At 38.2% G+C, this 20,106-nt stretch overlaps 1 protein-coding gene across 9 annotated transcripts in view; it reads left to right on the forward strand.

The window, feature by feature from the left end:
- EBF1 (EBF transcription factor 1) overlaps positions 1 to 20,106 on the forward strand; it is a 390,172-nt gene that overhangs the window by 6,311 nt on the left and 363,755 nt on the right. For 8 of the 9 annotated variants that reach the window (XM_040987314.1, XM_040987396.1, XM_040987644.1 and 5 more), the window contains exons 5-6: positions 9,170 to 9,243; positions 19,008 to 19,076. In XM_040987314.1, coding sequence (XP_040843248.1) covers positions 9,170 to 9,243; positions 19,008 to 19,076 — 143 coding nt within the window. The remainder of the gene's footprint in view (positions 1 to 9,169; positions 9,244 to 19,007; positions 19,077 to 20,106) is intronic. The other variant, XM_040987578.1, reaches the window with a different exon arrangement.

Consider the following 20,106-nt stretch of genomic DNA (forward strand, 5'->3'; position numbering starts at 1 on the left):
TGAGTTTTAAAATATATTCAGCAAGAGCTAGTTTAATAACAGCTAGTTTTGATTATTACTCTCATATTTCATTGTGGCAGAAGTAGAAAACAAGTCATATAGAATATATTTTTAAAATAATAATAAATAAATATCTATTCATGTGATTTGCCAACAATTTTATCTGTTTTTCTTGAATTGTTTTTTAGTTCATTAGTCAGAGTCAATTGCACTTATACTTTCAATTTTGGCCTTATTTTCTTTGATGGATTTGATTATTACATAGGATAATTCCCTTTTATATGAACACTGTATTTTGTTAAAAAATTTTTTTTTTCCTTGCCAGAAGAAACACAAAATCCAATATCAAAACAAAAAGGTCTTAGATAGAGTTTGTTTTCAAAAATTGTCTGTGATAGCCTAGATGTCATTTCCTGACCTTCCCATCAGAGGACTTACAAGAGGGCCAGGAGGCAGGGGAGGGAGGAAAACATGAACCCTATTTCATATTTCATACACATTAAGGATTCACTTTTTATATATGATAAAAGGCACACACATACACACACAAATCAGAACCTGAGGCCTGCTTGCATGAATAACACTGATCACTTACCTGTTAAATTACAGGCAGCACTTAGGAAATGAACTGTTGTAAAGATCACAAAACAAGGGCCTGCTTGCAGGAACTCACTTCTCTCTGATTTAAACTTCCTCAAAATTTTATTTTATTTATTTTATTTGAGCGTCACCAAACACTGGTTTTCCCATTAAGAAATGAAGTGGCTTTATACACTATCACATGAAGACGGTAGGAGAATAATCTTTTGATGTTTTATAAAGCAATACATCAAATATCATTTTACTAACAAGGTCATAGAGCTCAAGAAAAACGGCGGCTTAAGGCATTCTGTGACCTCTTATTATCATCATAAATTCTATGGAGAAATGAAGAGGGAGAGGAGAGGGAATGAGAGATAAAGAGGAGCAAGAATAAGATATTGTTTATGTTCAGTCATAGCAGGTATGAAAAATCATTTAGTATAATTGGCATCTTAAAAATTTAAATTATAAACATAAGTAATTACATGCTTTTGAGAGAGTGACCTGAGAAAATCTTTAATAATGATATTAAAAACAAATAGAAAAAGGGATAATTTAGGACTACCTGTTTACTTTTATCATACTTGCTTGAGAAACTGCCCTTTCTATAGCTTTCACTTTGAAAGCCAATTCCTGCTCATTATCCAGTTGCTTGTGTTGTTGATTGTGTGCTGTGAGAGTTTTGCAAGTAAGTTAGATTTTTGTGTGTACAGTTAACTCAGTAGTTGCCAAAAAGGCAGATAAGTCGGTGTGAAGAAACAAACTTTCCCTAGCTGTCACATGATGATGTATGGTTAGCCATGCTTTACATGAAGCTTTGCTTTAAAAGGTCCTCAACTTGTTTGACTTGGTGCCGTGATAATTAAACAGCAGGTCTAATTTAAAATTTCTTAAATTTTTAACTTTAGCTAAATATATAGTGGCCTTGTCAATCAGGAGCGAGTCTTGATATAAGCTGTTTGTTTATACAATATTTTTGCTCTGAAATTCTGTCTGGTAGAATCTGGATTTTGATGTTTGAAGTGCAGAATGGAATAGTTTTTGGTGATGTGATGAGTTCTAACAAAAATCATAAATTGTGGAAGGAATTCCTAGCCATTGTCAGGTGTCTTCTGTTAGCTGCATGCTTATTATATCATTTTTTCATATCAGGGATGTGGCTTTATGTGTGTGATATCGTATCCTTAATTCACAAATTGACATGAAAATGAAAAAAGGGATCTCGAATGAGCAAATCCAAAACTAGCCGTGTACTCCACATTTCCCTAACGTAGGGCTCCTGAGCTCGGTAGAGTTAGTAGCATTGAAATCAGACAGAAATGTACTCAATCAACCAAGATGCGTTGGGATGACACAGTGTTTCACACCTCCAGAGTGTCTCATTAGACTATTTTGGGTAATGACTCTGAATTTTGGACTCTACCTGGAAGTGAATGCCTAAGATTTAGGTTCCTTACTCATTGCAAGGGTCCTTTGTAAAACGTAGAGGATATCATGTTTAAAAATTTTGTCCACCAACTAGGAAATAAAAGGCTTGCTTTTGGGAAGGATTGTTGAAAACCAAGTTTAGCTGGACTAAAAATAGGTTGTTTTTGTGTCTTTGCTGTTTTTGGTATTCTATTAGTGAGCTTGCGAAGAGCCTTGTTGGATCCAGAAGTTTATGGTTGTTGCATCCAGAAACCCCCTCTCCTCCAGAAGCTGAAATGTACCCAGTGGGGGAGGTCTAAGGTTTAATATGCCTCATTTCACTTGTTCATGTAGTGTTTGAAATATGATTACATTCTTGTTGCTTCTGTGAGCTATTTATCTTTAAATAGTTAGCAATCAAAAATCCTTAACTTACCTGGCTTCCTATCATCTTGCTTTAAAAGTGATGTATATTTAGTGACAGTCAAGGAAAAGATACTAGATTTCATAAATCCATAAAAACAAAACACTCCCCCAGCCCTCCTTGCACCCCGCCCCCGAGTCAGAAGCTTTTTTTGAAAGGGGAAGGTAGTGTGCTCACATATCCTTGTATATATGGATTTGAGGGTAAGAGATAGGAAGCAATTGCCTTAAAAATGTCCCAGCACAGTGGGGGTAGAGGGCTCCAAGGTATAATAATCACAGATGTGCTCTGATTTCTTTTCCCAGCTAGACTTCTTTATATGTTTGTTTTGATGTTCCTGATACTTTAAGTTATTGAAGCAAGTGCAATTTTTTCCTATTGATTGTTTCATTATATTCTGCCACAGCTATGTAGATTTGGTTAGCAGTTGTTTCAGTTCATAGTTCTTCGTTGGTAGATAAGCACGTTTTCAGTGTAACGATAGGTTTCCAAAGAATGCACTAGGCCAGCACAGTTTCTTTCAGATATTTTTGGGAGAAGCAAACAAAAAAGGATGAACAGGATTGTAGTCAGAGGCCTTATTTCAGCAGCTTTTTCAATCCTTTGGTAACATGTCAAAAATGCAGGTGATTTAAATTTCCTTGCACAGAGAAGAATGAAGAAGTTTGGAATTTTTATGCATGATCAGGACCTGTGTTTGGGAAAATGTAAACTCATCACAGTGGAAAATGTGTTGTTTGGAGTCTGGGGGTGAAAACAAAGCTGATGGTTTTGGAGAGATTGCTGGAGCCAGATGGCCTAGTACTTCCCCAGTCTGGCGGTCCAACTGCTCCCTCCTGGATAATATACAGCCATTTGTTCGGGGATATTTACGCTAGAGCTGTTTCCATGTGAATGTTTGAACAGCATTAAAAACGAACATATTAGTAGGGATGCATTTATCGAACTTGTACGACTGTACAGTTAGTCTGTCCTCTGTCTACTTATATTGCTGAGAGCGATAAAGGAATGTTCGGAGCTTGCCGAATTGTTTGCATAGTTGTTGAACAACAATGATTTGTTCTTAGTGAGTAATTATAATATGTAAGTGTTTGGAATAAAACTACTGGAAATAATAATAGCACCTACCTTATAGCTATGTTGTGTGAATTAAATGAATTCATATAAATAAAGGGCTTAGAATAGTGCTTGGCATGTATTAACCGCTTAATAAATTAGCTGCTTTTGTTATTTTATTATTATTTTTATTGCTTCTTCAGGTTGACAGAGCTAAGCATATTAATAAGAGATATAAATGTAGATACGATGTGAGTGAAGTATCTTTTATTACTTCCAGAAAAAGAAATGTAAAACTGTTAGAAGGATTTAGTTTTTTGATGGTGTTTGAATGTGAGGAGTTTGATTTTGAGACAAATAAGGCATGCTAGAACTTAACTGCTATGAGTACACATTCCCTTTTAATTCAGGATTGTGATTTTACTGAACAGCATGTTGAATATGATATCATTCCTTTGCGACTTTCCTAATTCACTTCTGAAAATGGGCCTGCTTAGCTGTTGGGCTGAAATTACATCTTGGTAATTTGTTCACGAGTAGTCAAGCTGCTAATTGAAGCAAAATGATTTTTTATTTTATCTCACCATTAATGTTGCATTGCTGTTTGACACAATTGTTTATGAAATGTCAGATTTGCAGTGTTATTTTTGTCATTTAATTTTTAATTGGTGCTCCTTCACCTTCTTGAAATTTCTAGAACCATATTAGTGCTTTTTGCTTCTGAAATGGCAAGCAGTGGAACTTGTTGGTCAAATGTAATTATCATTACGGTATGTTGATATTATAGATGTTCATACAATTTTTTGATTAGTGTGGTTATTGGTAATTTGCTGCCAAAGGCTTATTGAATCTTCTTATTTGGGGGGCATTGCACTTCTGGTTGAAGGAGGTAATTTGTACGTTTGTGAGCTTGTTTTATAAGGTAGCACATTGGTTTTGGACTTTTGGATCTAGGAAAAGGAGTGACATCTTTGCGAGGTGACTGTTTTGATGTAATTGGAAATTGGGAGTTTCTTTATCTCTTCTTCTTTTTTTTTTCTTAAACTAGTATGTCTCCCATTATTTGATTGTAAGCCCTAAGGGTCATAATGAAAACATTTTATTCCTAAAAATGCTTCATATTTTGCTGAGCCAAAGTTAAAGGTCTTTTTCCCTCTCTTTTGGCTTGGGACATAAAGAGTTAAAACTATTAGAAAAGTAAACAAACAAACAAACAAAAAACTCCTACTCAAATCTCTATTTCCCTTTGGTATTCTATTGAAGTGTGATCGTGGTGTATGGTCCTTGTGTATTTTTCCTTTTAATGTGTGGCCTTTATCCATAGTTAGTTTTAATTGAGTTTTAAGGCCCAATGATGTTTTAGAAAAGTGGAGATGAAATCCCTGTGCCTCACGGATGCCTTCTAACACAGTGGCAATCGAGGTAGGTTTTGTGTTTAGGCTGATTGATTTTCAAAGATGCTACATGTTATTTCGTAATGGAGTAATTGAAATTGCTGACATTTTATCCTCTGTAAACAAAATTTCCAGTACCTTTGTTACATAGGGGTGCTGTGTTTAGCAGTGTCTGTTTTGTTCTTTAGGTAAACTATGAAAAAGTTATTGTGGGGAAAAAAACTCTCATTCTGAAAGTAAAGAGAACACGAAAAAGGGTGCATTATTTTCTCTCTGCTTATCAGAAGCTGGTGTTTAGAGCAGGGAAGCAAGCATATTAGAGACGTAAATCAGCTCTAAGTATATGCAGTTTTAAAAATTTGCTTGTTCATTTGATCAGATTTTTGAAGTTGGAACTGCTGCCCATTTTACTTTTTATTCTTTACAAGCAACCCTGATGCCTGATGGGATTTATTTGCCATTGGCAGGATTAATTTAAACATGACCTTTTACTTGATATTGTATTTTTTTTGTTTGTTTGTTTGTTTCTTAGGTTACCTATCCCAACTTGATTCACCATCAATTGATTTATTTAAATAAAATATTTTATATGCTTTCTCTTCGCCTCCCATCCCATCTATGGAGCAGGCCTCTCCTCACTTGCTGATAAACACATTGATTTATTTAAGCCACTGTTGTCGTTGCTGCTGTCATAGTGGGCTACCTTCCTCACAGTGAACAGACACATGATTTACTATGGAGGAGGAAAATAAGCCTTCTTCTTGGTGTTCCATTGTCTGAGCCCTAAACCAGCTGTCTATTAAAATGGTTTCACTTAAAATAGTCAATGCTGTTTATATGCTTCTGTGATCTTCCAGCTGATCCAACCTCAACCATCTTTACTCATATCCCTCAGAGGCATGTATTTAAATTAGAAAGGAAAGTTAGAAATTTCTTCCTAAGTTGATGTTCAAGGATCCCTATCCTTTTGGGGTTAAAGTCTGCATCTGCTGAACGGTGAGCCAGTGTTGGTATGTGCGCGCCTAAGTGTAGATGTAAAGATTTAATGTGTGGCTGTCATTTGGATATGCATGCTGGAGGGAGAACTTGGTGGCATTTTTAAGAAGTCTGTCTTACTGTTGCCACTGTGCATCAGAAACATTCATCAAAATAAATTTATTATATCTTCCCATACTGGATGCCATCAGAATGTTAATGGGCCAATACTTTCTATATGATGTATGCATCATTGTGTGTGCATGGGCATCTTTGTGGGTGTGTATGTGTCTGAAATAATAATCTTCCTTTAGTAACAAAAAATGTTTGCATGGGTTTAGGGGTGGGCTTGTTGTTTCACTGAGGTTATGAAGTACTCTAGTTACAGGATTTAGACCTGCTGCTTGTGGAGTTTTACTTGCTATTATTTCTGAAGTCAGGGCAACGTCTTTCTCTGTCTTTATGTGCTGAAATATTTTGTTCTGTTGAGGCCTTTAGAGAGAGAGGAAGGCAGAAACTTCATGCTTCTACCCCATCCCAAAGTTTCTAATTATTTTTGAGCAAATCCAAACTCATGTTTTCATTTTTCTATGCTTGATTTGGAGAAGAATTTTCTGTTTTGACTCTGCTGCCAGAAGCAAAGTGGCAGTGTGGTATTTGGTAAGGAGATGTATTATGGAGGCTCTGGGTCTTAAACAAGTGATGTTCAGTCCCCAGAACAATAACAAAAGAAGCAAAGAAGCAAAATATGGGACTTCTTAAAGCTCACATCATGTATTTGTGAAGTTCTGAGCTTATGCACAAGTTTTAATTGTACTTTAACGGGTCACTCAAAATAAAATTTGTTTCATGTGGCAGGAATCAAATGAGAAGGTTTAATGTAGCTAATATTCCTTCTACTAGAAAAAAAACAACTTAAAAAAAATAGTAAGTGAAACCTCACCAATATCTATGAACTCACTTACCAAGTTACTTGTTTTTGTTTAGCATGGCAAATACTGAAATGGAAGGGGAGGTTATCAAGTGTATTAAAAGAACATGCAAACAACGTAGTGATGATAGGACTGAACAGAAATGTGTCATTAGAATTTTTGGCACCAAGTAGAAGATCTAATCAATAATTTATCTTTTTTTCTAAACTTCAGCAATGATTGCAGGAAACAAAACAAGCAGATACGACTTTTGCTTTTCAAAACATTTACAATCAATGCAAGTTTTTGAGTGAAGTAATTTCTTAAGATTTTGGAAAGGTCTTTCAAGAATAGAGGAAAGAATAATCTGTACTTGCTATAAGTAGTGCTGGAAATCTGAGGCATAACAATACACTAACATGACCTAAATCATCTCTCCAAAAAATAGTCTGTGGATTACACTTGGTAAAGTCGTAAGTTTACAATGGGGAAACAGGTTGATGATTTCTGGTGGACAGCCACCACTACTGTAAGCAAATGGTCAGTGTTTATGTTACCAGGGTGGAACTAGTCCACTACACGCTTTGGTATACTGGGTACTAAGCATCACCTCCGGGCGTTGCTGTGTAAAGCACACAATATTAAATCTGAGGACACTCAGAGGGATAGTGTGCTAAATAACTGGCCTGTATCCTTCAAAAATCTCAGTGTTATGCAATACAAAGACTAGGGATGTCCCCTGTTAAAGGAAACATAGCAACTGAATGCAGTGATTAGCATTGGATTTTCTTTTGCGTACAGGCTATTATTGGATAATTGGTGAATCTCAGTAAGGTCTGCACATTGGATTATTGGTGCTATGTCAATGTTAATTTTTGATTTAGATAAATTTGGTGTGATTTTGCAAGTGAATTCCTTGTTTTAAGGAAATGCATGCTTGTTATAAGGAAACAGAACATGCCTGTGATTTACTAATAAATGATTCAGGGAAAAGTAGAGAGAAAATGATAAAAGTTGATTTTGTAAGATGCAAACATCTGAAGAATCTTGGTAAAGTGTATACTGGAGTTTTTTATATATTTTTGCCAGTTTCCTCTATGTCTAGAATTACTTCAAAGTAAAAACATCTTTTAAAAATACAGGGTTATGATAGGTTAGGCATTAAAAATGGTTTTGATGAGCCAGTGGTTGAGAAATGCTTTCTGTTCATGCAAGTATGTTTTTTTATTTTTCAACTTATTACAAAGTTTGTTTTGTAATGTGGTCTGAAATCATAACTGAATCTGTCCTGACAATCTGCTCCCCTTGGTTCTTCATTTGTTGTATATGTCATTAAAGGTTTTTGAGAATCTTGGGTTCAAAAACAAAGCACAGTAGAGCCAATTACAAGTTAGTTACTACAGCATTTCTGTGTAGCAGATATAAGTAAGATGTACTCATTCCAAGTACTTTTGATTGAGGTTTGTAGAAATTATGTTAGTAATTTTATTAGCAATTTGAAGCAGTGTTATGTGAGCGCTGGGCAGTGATCAAATGCTAAATTAGTGTGTCGCTGGACAGAGTACAGTTCTGTTTGATAATTGTGTTTTTTTTTTTTTTGGCCTAGGTATTAACATGTAGATCTGTGAGGAAGCTGAGGTCCCTGGGAACCTTCTCCATGTCCTCATGCAAAATGTTTTCACACATTTAAAAAAGAAAGACGAATATTATCAGCTGATGAGGTGGTGTGGGACTCCACATTTTGAGTCCGATGTAATTCTTCTTAGTTGAGTGAGCTCACTGCGTGGCTTAAGCCTCCACACAGCATATGTGGGCGAGTATTCCTGTCTGGGTGGGTGTACACCCCATGAGATCACATGTTTTCAGCCTGTTGGCGGGAAAAAGGCTTTTGCCTGATTGATGAATCATTTCAAAGAATGACACTTTTAGTGAATGGACTCATTAGCTCTCCCACACCTATTTTCTGCCATTCTCCACTAGAACACTAAATATTGGGACCAGAAGTTGTAAAGTGAGGAGACAAACACATATCATGTAAAAATCAAATTCACATGCTTTTCTATGTTCTGAATAAACAGTGTCTCAGTATGCCAAGTCTTCAGGAATTTTTCTCCAGATAATTACATTAAAAAAAAAATCTGATATTGAAAGGAGAAATTGTGGATGTCTTAGCTGTAGAAGTCCATTCCATACCTGAATCCAGAGCTGTGCATTATAATAAAGTGGTTGACAGATCAGAGCGGCACACGTCCAGTTCCACTGAATTTGGATTGATCCTGAAACAGTGAGCTCAGTGAGGCCTTCAGCTCCTGAAAGCTAATTGGCCTCAGCAGTGCTGAAGTGGTCTCAGACTCAGCTGTGATGCTTTGTGTTCTGCCGTTTGATTCCACGTTTACCTAAAATCTTGCCTTTGCTTTCAGGCCATAGTGTATGAAGGCCAAGACAAGAACCCAGAAATGTGCCGAGTCTTGCTCACACACGAGATCATGTGCAGGTAAGAAACACCTTGGTCTCTCTCTCTAATTAGCAAAGAGAGGAAAATTTGTATTTCTGATCTAGGTGAACTCAGGTCTATTTTTGGGTATACATTTATCTTGCTCTTGGTAGACAATCTGAAAAGAACTGTTAGATGGGAGCATTTGGTAGTAAAGTGTCAGGCATCACAGTAGTTCTCAATTATGTATTAGATTTCATCCTGAAAGACATCCATTTCCATTTTGATATCATACTGTTAATGGGCACAAAGCAATGCCCCCCTTCTGCCTTACAATCGAATAAAATACAATATAAGCCTTTTAGTGTTAATATATGCGCTCAACTGCATTACTAGTAAAATCAGTAAGAATTCTATTGCTGTCAGCTGAGGACTCTGCTGGGTTAAGAGATGAAAGTCATAGTTCCTGATTTTTAATTCTCTCATATGAAAATATGGCTTCCCACATCTAGGCATCACTCCTCTTTACATTGGATGAGGGGCGTTTATTGTTCGATTTTGCTTTGTTTTGTTTTGCTCTGCTTTTCTTACATCCGCTCTCTTCCCAATCCTGCTTGGTAGCTCTGACAATGGAGCCGATAATTCTCAGAGGTAGTGATATTTTGGAAGCATGACAAAGACGTCTCCCTAAAAGGTTTAAAAATTCATATTTCTCACGAACTAGTGTCTTTATTTGGGACTTCAGGCAAGGCTTGACAACAGGCAGGCTGACTGAATTCACTTCCTGACCTCAGCCAGTCCTCTACCTGTGGGAAGGAGACAAGGGGGACAGCTTTGTAGCTTGCCTTCTTCTTTAGAAAATAACAAGGGCACTTTGCTCCTAATAGGTAATTGGATAAAGCATGAAGATGCCAGTATGTATGAGAGAAAGGCTCCTAATTGCTTTGTTAGCCAGGCAGGCGCTACCTGGCACAAAACGTGCTTGGCTGCTTGCGCTCAATGACCAATCCGTTTAGGCCTTCAGCTGCCACCTCAGCATGGGTGGGCATTATTTGCTGCTCATGAACTTGTGGAGAAAGCTACCTTAAACACTACAGGTGGAAGTAAAATGAAAAGTTTGCTTGTTGAGTGAGAGTCCCAATACTAACATCTAAGTCTATAATTCTAAGTGTATATCAAACATTTTCCCTTTCTTAAAAAAAAAACACATACTTTTAATACATTATTCAGAACCATACAAGAATTTCATAAATTTCATAAATTTACACTTTGGTTGTTTTTGAAACTTGCTAATTGTTCCAGAACCAGGTTGTTTTTTCTTTAACTTTAAAGCAGTAGCGAGACCTAAAAATATGGTAATATATTACTTATAAGATAGTTTTAGGCAAAAATTAGAATTCTGCTCTCTGTAACAATTGTAAAATAAATTCATTTGCACCTTTCAGATATCAATGAGTAACATCCATTTTGAAAAACGTTAAAACATGAACTCCTTCATCTTATTATTTTCTGATATTTTAGCTTTCTACAATTACTATGTTCTCAATAACAATTTTCCATGTTCTACTATTTGTGATTCTAGCAAAATAGTAAATGGAAAGATAGATCCAGATAAAATGAGTAGGCCAGTAATGTAATGGATTTGCATCTCATGTCTGTACGTTTGGTCTATTTTGGCAATAATTCTGTTTTTGAAATAGTTAAGGATGTATTGTGCCTTTCACATGCAGGCCTACCCTCTATTAATGCAGTTTATATTTTTCTTGTTTTTAAAATTCATTGGTCCAAAGCACTTTATTATGCTGGTTGGTGTATTTTACTGCTGATGTTCCTTCTATTTTTCAGAAACATAAAAATAGCAAAAATAAAATTCTCAAGCCACTGGAAGCAAATGATGTTTGTACTGTGTGCTAAGAGGGAAAAGCCATATTCAAAATGTCATCCTGCTAATGTTACAGATTACGATTTTCTTGGCTGCCTATAGATGTGTAAGGGGTACTGTTTGTTTACCAGGCTGCCATGACCCTATTACACAAACCTGTCATCTATTGTGTGGCTAACAGTCTTTTAAATTGCAAATCTGATGCTCTTTAGGGGGCTTTAGGAAAAAATTCTCACTTTCTACATCATCCTATTTCTCTTGATTTCTTGCCTGTTGTAAGTGGAAGTTGGGATGTGCTGAATTTGCACCAGGGGTGCAAATGCAGGCTCAATTATAAGCATAAAATTAGAGTTTGTTCGCCATTAATCAGCCTGGCTAATTGCTATGCACCACCATTAGCCATATGGTGTGAAAGACAGCTTGCTCTCCCCACGATGAAATTTCTCCATTGCAGACATGAAATAGTGAGGGCCTTGGATTTTAAAATAGCTTGTTTTAGATATTTAATTTCTAAACAACTTTCTGCAGTGCTTTCTATCAAACCTAACAGTGCAATAAAACTTTGTGTTGATGTCACACAAGCTGTGTATTTATAGTATGTTGGCCTTGGTAAAGGAGACAGAAAGAATTCTGATCGACAAGAAAGGACTTGGTATGATGCTGTTTTGTTGCAGGCAAAGGAAATGGTGGGGGGTGGGGGGAAGCAGAAGAAAACATCAGAGTGTCTCAAGTGGTTGAAGAATTTAAAAATCCATTGTGTTCTGTGGAGAAGGTGACCCCACTACATGGGGTGACTAAAGGAATTGCCACCTCTGGATTATAATTATTACCACTCAGAGATGAAACCTTTTTTGTCTTGATGGCATGGAGCTCTTTCTGTGAAATTCTGTGAGAATTTATCATACCAATCATCCTTAACATTTTGCATTTGGTGGTTAAGTTCTTGGAATGATAAGGCTCCAGGAACAATTTTTTTAAAGGCAGTATTCCCTAGGGGATTTGATCATAGGGCCCTCCTGCATTTAACTCTGAAAGGAGAATAGGTGTTATGCTGCTGGGTAGGGACCAGTTCCTGGCTTCCAGTTGTACTGAACGATGCGGGACTGTTGCAGAGGATAGGAGCTGTTTTTCCACTTTAGTGCAAGATTTCTTGAAGGACTGTGAGTTCTCAAGGTTAGCCCAGTCTTTTGATGTGCCCACTTAGGCGTGGTTTCCTCAGGGAAGCTTCCCTGGCCCTAGGTCAGAGTCAAGTTCCCTTGTCATGCAGCCCTAAATGCAGTGATTTCCCTTTGTAACACTCAGTGCAGTAGTTAATTGTTTGCCCACCCTCTGATTTCCTTTGCTGGAGTAAGAGCTCCCTGAAGACAGGGAAGTTCCTTGGTTTTCCTCTGTGTTTCAGTTGTCCCTTTTGCAAGATGGGAGGGTAGTAGTGTTATTTTTAGTTATAGGCTGGTGGTTAGGATTAAATGCTTTGATCCCAATGAGTGTTTATCAAATGCTTGGCACAGTGTGAACCGAGCCTCTATGATATTGCTGTTAGTAATCAGAGCAGCATTGTCAGAAGAAGCAGTAGTAGTAGCAATGACTAGGTTAATAGTGACTCAGAGTGAACCATGATAAGGGAGCATTGGAAAGAACTGTTCACTAAAACATAACTGTCATTTCAGTTGTTATTAGGTCTATTTTCATTCTTTTAGTACATACCATATGCAAAGGCCTGTGGAATTCACAGCCAGCAAAGACTGGATTCCATAGAAGGAAAGCTTTTGTCTTAGCAGAGGTTTGCAGATAGAGAAACCTTTGGGCTGGAGCTAGGAAGAGAGTCATATGGTCAAAGATAACTGACTTTAGAGGCCTTTCCCCAAAGATGAATGTTAAAGTTCTGGGCTTTTGCAGACTTGACAAAAATGAGAGAAAGAAAAGTGAAGTGACCATGTATATGTTGTTCTTTTTTTTTTTTTTTAAAGGTTTATTTATTTATTTGAAAGGCAGAATTACAAATAGAAAAAGGAGAGTTAGAGAATCTTCCATTTATTAGTTAATTCGGCAGATGACTGTAATGGCCCCTGGTGGGCCAGGCCAAAGCCTGGGACCAGGAACTTGCTCCAGGTCTCCCATGTGGGTACTGTTGCCCAAGTAACTGGCCATTTTCTGCTGATTTCCAGGGCCTATTAGCAGGGAGCTGGATTGAGAATGGAGCAGCTGAGACTTGAACAGATAGCCGTATAGGATGTTGATGCTGCAGGCAGTGACTTAAGCCACTACACTGGGAGCTGGCCCCCATGGATACATTCTTGTGGAATAAACACAATTAGCAAAGAAGGGGAATGTGTTAGAGAACCAGGAAAAAACGGTTAGCATGCAGAACTCTAAAAAATAAAAGGAAGGGGATGTTTCAAAGAAGTGGACTCATCCGTACAGTAAGTTCTAGGGAGGTCAGATCAGTATGAAGACAGAGGAAAGCACCAGAGGTCCATGGTGTTTTTTGCAAAAGGAAATCTGAGCAGGTGCTGATGGATTCAAGGAGTGATGGAGACTTATAAGGAGAATGAAGAGCATCAAAGATATAAACTCTAGGGAAAAGAAAGAGCACGATGATGTGTGTGGTGTATGTACAGCAAGGGAAGAATTAACTCAGGAGTAAGGAGAATGCAAGCACAGGAGTGGTCATTGATGGATAGATGCAAAGGAGGGACCCCAAAGCTCCAGTGCTTGAGTTAGTTATGAGATTAAGAGTAGAAGATAGAGTATATAAAAGTCTGGACTAGATTCTTTAAAAACTAGTCATCCTGTAACAGTTAATCAGACTGTCCTCATAATTCAGTTATCTCATTCTCCAGCCATTTGGCTAAATAAAGGAGACATCTAAATAAAGGAGGCATCTTGGGTGTTTTTCTTCTTGTTTTTTTTTTTTTTAAAAGCTTAGGGTTTGGAATGATGTGTTTCTTTGGTTTAGAGAGCTTCTACATTCAGGAAGAAGTTTCAGGGCGTAGATGAAGATCTGCATTCCAGGAATGGGAAATTTTGAATGTTTCTTTCCCCGATTGATGAAGCTGTGAGTCACTTCACTACCAGGGATGACTGCAAAGGAAGAGATTATTCGGGCTATTATTTCTCTGTGAGAATGCAGAATTTTTTGGGAGACATGATCCCACTAAGGAAAGGGCTGCTGTTTTGAGCTCACAATCTATAGATGATACCACGTGTTAGGAAGCCATTGCTGTGGCTGGCCACATAGTTCTCCTTTCACTCAGATTGCAGGTTGGAAAAGGGATGTGAACATTGATACCATTTGGGTGCTTTCGATTTTTCTGTGGTGATGAACCAAGTAGGAAATTTCCAACCCAACTAATAAATACTTGTTTTAGAGAGAAAATACCAAGTTTATGCTGGCATGCGTAGTCGGAGCCTAAATATGCTATTTTGAATGGATGGAAGCCATTCAATCACACTGTAGTGAGGATATGACAGTTATTGCTATGATTTCTCTTGTTAACATGGTAACTTCTCCTCTAAGTGCTTTTGTATATGTCTCATTTTATTTGGAAGTGAGTTAGAGGGAGGGAGAGATCTCCCATCTGTTGGTTCAATTCCCAAATGGTCATCGTGGTAGAGCTAGGCTGGTCTGAAGTCAGGAGCCAGAAGCCAGGAGCTTCCTCTGGATCTCCCAAGGCCTTGAGTCATTCACTGCTGTCTTCCTAGACCACTAACAGGGAGTTGGATTGGAAGTGGAGCAGGCAGGACACGAACTGGCATCCATATGGAAAGCTCTGCCACAGGCAGAGGATAGCCTGTGTGTAGTATAGCCTACTATACCACTGCCTCAGCATCCATAAGGGATATTTATAAAATAGCAAGTTGGTTTTGAGTCAGAAATGTCTGACTCTAAAAATATATGCTCTTCATTCAGTAAAATATATACACACATACATGCACACCCATACACTCACCAAACACCCTATGGTTCTGAAGATGATATTAAAGGCACAAAATTTTCAGTATAAAATATCCATTTGAATACCTTAGGCAAAAAGAGTGATTGAGGCATCTGTTTCATTTATTGAACTAGTTCAGTAGGCACCCTCTTCTGTTTTAAAAAGGTGAATTTGTCCTTTCCTCAACCTGTCCTTCCAGGTTAGCGCCTGTCTTGTATTCAGTGGAGGTGGCTCTCTCCTTTCTTGGTCCTTTGGTTTGTAGGAGAAATGATCAAGGGAGTTCAGCTTGAGAAGGGAGAACTCAGCAAAGGTAGGAAAGACCAGCATGGAGGGTAAGGACAGGTGCTTGACCTGCTTACCTCTAGGAAGCTACAGGGAATAGAGGTCAGCTCAATGTAATTTTCAAATAGGAAAGCAATACTGCAGCACAGAGCAGAACACTGCATCATTCCCTGTGGCCAGTCTTCCCTACAGGTTAGCTCTTTGAAGTTCCTGTTCATTCATTCAAAAGATATTCCCCAAAGGCCTACTGTGTGTCAGTCTGTTCTAGTACCATACAATGGAGAATTGAATAAAACATGCCTAAGATTCTGTCCTATTGGACAATGGCTGGAGTATTCTGGAATAGTCAGAGAGAGCCTTTCTGAAATAATTCTAATACTCCCAGGTTTGTGTGAAGTGAGGCAGGGAACCATGCCTGTGATAATGCTCTCCTTCCCTCTCCTTCCCTTTCTTTTTCTCCAAGAAATGGGACCATACTGTACTTGCTCTTCTGCCATTTAGTTTCTTCACTGCATCAACTTCTTTACATGATAGTGCTTTAAACCCAACTTTGTAAATACATGGCATTTTGCGTAAGCATGTGTGAGTGTTTGTGCACCTTTGCACATCCAGCTGTATTTTTTTGGTGGGATCACTCCATAGCATTGTTTGGAATCCACTGAGGTGCACAACAGAAGCATGAGTGTCCCATTTTGGAATACAAATAATAACAATGTCATGCAGTAATGTCACTCAAGAAATAGGAAATCTACTGGCTATTTTGCACACCTTGCAAAAACTTTTTTTGTGTGTTTCCCAGCCTCTTTGCTTTTTCTCCCCCATTCTCTCTGTTCCATTCTATATTTCCTTCTAGACTGTTTTTATAGCTGTCAGTTTCCCTGGGCCTCTTGGGAAACAGCATACAGACATGGCGAAAAAAATAATCTGGTTGCTCTTAGGAGCATTTTCGTTTCAAGGAGATGGAGGCTGTACTTAAGCAAAAGGACAGATTGCAACCTAGTGTGGTGCTCATTGAGGGAAGGTGGTTTGGTATGTTCCTCCTGTTCTCTTGCACTGTACTTTTCCTCCAGTATCTACCATTCATTCATGAAGCTGTTCATTCATTCAGTCAATGCATAGTTGAGTCTTCCTGGTTTACTCTAGAAGTTGTACTACTTATTAGGTAAGTTGATAGCTTTTTTTTTTTTATGAAGCACATAGGTTAGAAGAGAGGGTGACTGGTGGGGAGAATAGTACAATAATACACAGATGTACAGATAGCAGTATAGTTTGTTGTTTTCAGTGCTCTAAAGCACAAGTACCTCTAGAAGGGATCCAGTTGAAATTAAGGATGGGCACATCTCTTAGAAGTTTTGGCTGGATTCAGAGGGCAGAGTACTGGTCTACTGACCAGGAATAGACCAGAGGAGGAATAGTCCATGTGGAGATGCCTGCCTGGGTCTGTGCCTGAGGTCTGATTGCACATGGCCCAGTGGAAGACTAGGTATTTGCCAGTGAGTCTGGTCAAAGAATCAGGAGGGTGTGTAGTGGGCTGTTGTCCTGTCCTGTCAAGGATTCATTTTAATTGTAGTGGGAAGCCATTGGAAGGTCTTGGGCAGCAAAGTGATAAAATCCTGTAACATTTTGAAAAGACTGTTAGAGGAGATGAGAGAGTAGAAGCAGGTGGGAGACCACTGTAGGGATCCACTTGATTAATGAAAGTGGCTTGGGTGAGGATGGCGGCAGTGAGGATATATAGATTCTTATCCTCAGCTATCAAGCAAGTTGGAAGAGTCTGTGGAGAGCATTTTAGGTTCAGAGGACAGCAATGACCAAGAACTTGCATTGCCAGTGGGCTGCTTTTGGAGACACATGGCCCCTGCAAAGAACAGGTCTTTTTTTTTTTTTCAGTGTTGGAAGAGGTGGTGACTAGAGGAAAGGAGTGTTAGTGGTTGATGCCTTTTGTAGAACCAACCACAGAGCTCAGGCTTTGTATTCCTATTGCATTGAGTATGCTCCTGGCTACTTCAAGGGAGTGGTTACAATTCTCCCCTTTTGTATATGAGGCAACTGAAGCTCTATGAAGAATACCATGCACAAGGTATCATAGGGGCCTCTGATTGCAGATCCAGTGTTCTTACCACTGTGTTACCCTGTCAAGTCCATGACATGGAGGTGTGGGGAGTCAGCATCCAAGGATGATGGAGTTTATTTTATAAACCATTTTTTTTTGCATGTGTTCCAGCTACCTGTACTTCCCACTCCTTTGCTTCTTTTTCTCTCTTAGATCTCAGGCTACTTTGGGTTTCTGTTGCTAGAATGCTAGTGATAGCAAAGGACGGACTCAGAGGAGATAGTTTCCTCAGAACCAGAAAGAGAGAGCTATTCAGTTGATGGTGTGGTTTTTGTAGCTGTTTTTTTTATTATTATTATTTTACAAAGGAAATAACAATTATTACCATTCTTTTTGAACATAAGAGAGACAAGCAGAATTAGCACTAGATTTGGAAGCTGGTTCTGTTCTCAGACTTACAGTTACCATGAAGAGAGAGAGACATTCTCCCACTTTTGGTGAAATACTCACTGTGCAAGAGTATATTCCATGTCCTGAAGTGAAGTTCAACTTTGTTCTTTGCTGTAGTTCACTAAATTTAGGTTGTGTGATTCACTAAGCCTGTGTGTGCATATGTAGATGTGCATGTGTAAGAAGGAAAATATGTATTTTGCTTGTGTATATGCTAAAGTATAAGCCTTGGATAACGTCTCCATCTTCTGGAAGGATCATACAAGTGTCTTTATGGTGTGCCCCAGGGGACATACTTTTTTTTATTTGAAAACAAGTCCCAGAATGGTAGTTTTGGGTTGATCATGGGTACTTTTCAAAACACGAATCTCTCATCATCTAGAAACATGTTAGTTAAAACATAACAAAACAAAACAAAAAACAAACAAAAAAACCTGACAGCCTGAAGGTCACAGCTGGGTGGTGTTTTAGTGGCAGATGTGTTTCTTGCCTGCCTCTGGCTATTTTCTCTCTGATCTGGTATAGAGTGTCCATTGTCAGGGCCACGCTAGCCATTGGATCCACGGCCCGTAAACTTCTGCAAAGCTGAAACGGTGCCAGTGTAGGCCTTGAAAGCCAGAGGAATGTGAATCTTCATTTTAAAAAAATCTGGCTTTATGCTTATTTTATTTTTTGTGCTTTACGTGTCTTCTTATGAAGATTATTCAAAAACAATTAGAGCTTTAGCATTTTTTGGAAAGGTTTTGGGTGAAGGAAACGCTACCCATAGAAGAGAATGGCAAAGGAAAAGGACTTTGTGTAATACAGAATGACTGGAATGGGAGAAGTCGCTCATACCTTTTTATTAATATATCCCACACAACTAATGTGATCTTGAGGGAAGCGTGTTTGAGCCACCCACAACCCTGAGTGTTCTTGTTGGGTAGATGTAATCCCAGTGTACTGAGAGGCAGTGATGGGGAGACCCACTTCAGCGTTGTCAACCATGGCTGTTGGAGAGCCTCTCTCCCTGCTTCCTTCTCAGAGAAGGGAGAAGTTAAGCCTGGCCGTTAACCCATAGGTGACCCAAATAGAATTTCTGTCCCAGGGATCTGTTGATTGCCAGGTATGGCTTTGTGGTAATTCTAGCATTTGCAACCCAGCAATTTGAACCTTCTGTCTACTGAAATGATGATTTTACATTGTAATGGTTGTACTAAATCCTTTCGCTTTTGCTTCATAGCCGCTGTTGTGACAAGAAAAGCTGTGGCAACCGAAATGAGACACCCTCAGATCCAGTGATAATTGACAGGTAGGGAGCACTCTTCTTTCACTGGATTCTTATTCCTCATTATAATGAAACACCTGCCTCGTGTCGCTCATGGGTGAGGGTTAGGAATGTATGTGGCTGAAATTTGACTGTTGGTCTTGCTTTGCGCTGCGCCGAGCAATTGTGATTCCTGGGAAAGCCATATGGAATGTTCTTTGGAGGCCTGTTTCTTGGATTGCGCTGGTTGTGTGTCTGATTCATGCTCCTAAAGGAATATTTTTTTCATTCCTGACTTTCTATGGCTCAACCCTCATGCTGTGCCAGGAAGCTTCAGAAATAAAATAATAATAGTTTTTGATTTATGAAATGTGGTTGGGTACTTATAAATATTTAACTTTTATTTGAAAAATGTTTGAATCATTATCATTTTTAGCTACAGTAGTTCTGTTGGACGTAATCCATCTACATTTTAAGGTTTTATTTATGCATAAAAGCAGTTTAAAGAGATCTGTGAACCAAGATTTTCCACTGTTATTTCCCGGGTTTGATTGTAGCTCATGCTGTATTGTAAGTTGATTAATTTATCCTACTTGTCTTAATTATTGTGTTTTTAAACAGATCCATATTACTAATCTGACATGACCAAGTAAATCACTGTAGAACAATAAATCTGTTTTAGTTGTTTGGTGTAATTTTGAATCAGTGTGAGCACACATTATGCAAAATCACATTCCAAATATTCATTTTACATTTTAATTATTGAAATTCATTGTATGGAAACATGTATGATAAACCATTTGTTATATAGCATTACTCATTGAGAATTAAATGGCCTGGAAGCTTTATAGATACTGTCAATTGTCAGTTAAGCAAAGAGCTAACGTACTCTACTAGCTGGAAAAAGACTTGCGGATAAGACAGACCTGATCCCTCACTGAGGAAACCAATAGCCAAACAAAACTCCTTTTTGGGTTTTGGAAATAATAACTTTTGATAACAACAGTGAGGATACTTGTCTGTCGTTTCAATTCTTCATCTTTTGGGAACTTGATTATCATCTTTCAGGTCATAA

This window comes from Ochotona curzoniae, unplaced genomic scaffold, assembly GCF_017591425.1.
Source record: "Ochotona curzoniae isolate NIBS_2020 unplaced genomic scaffold, NIBS_Ocur_1.0 contig_1, whole genome shotgun sequence".
In the NCBI taxonomy this organism is placed as follows: Eukaryota; Metazoa; Chordata; class Mammalia; order Lagomorpha; family Ochotonidae; genus Ochotona; species Ochotona curzoniae.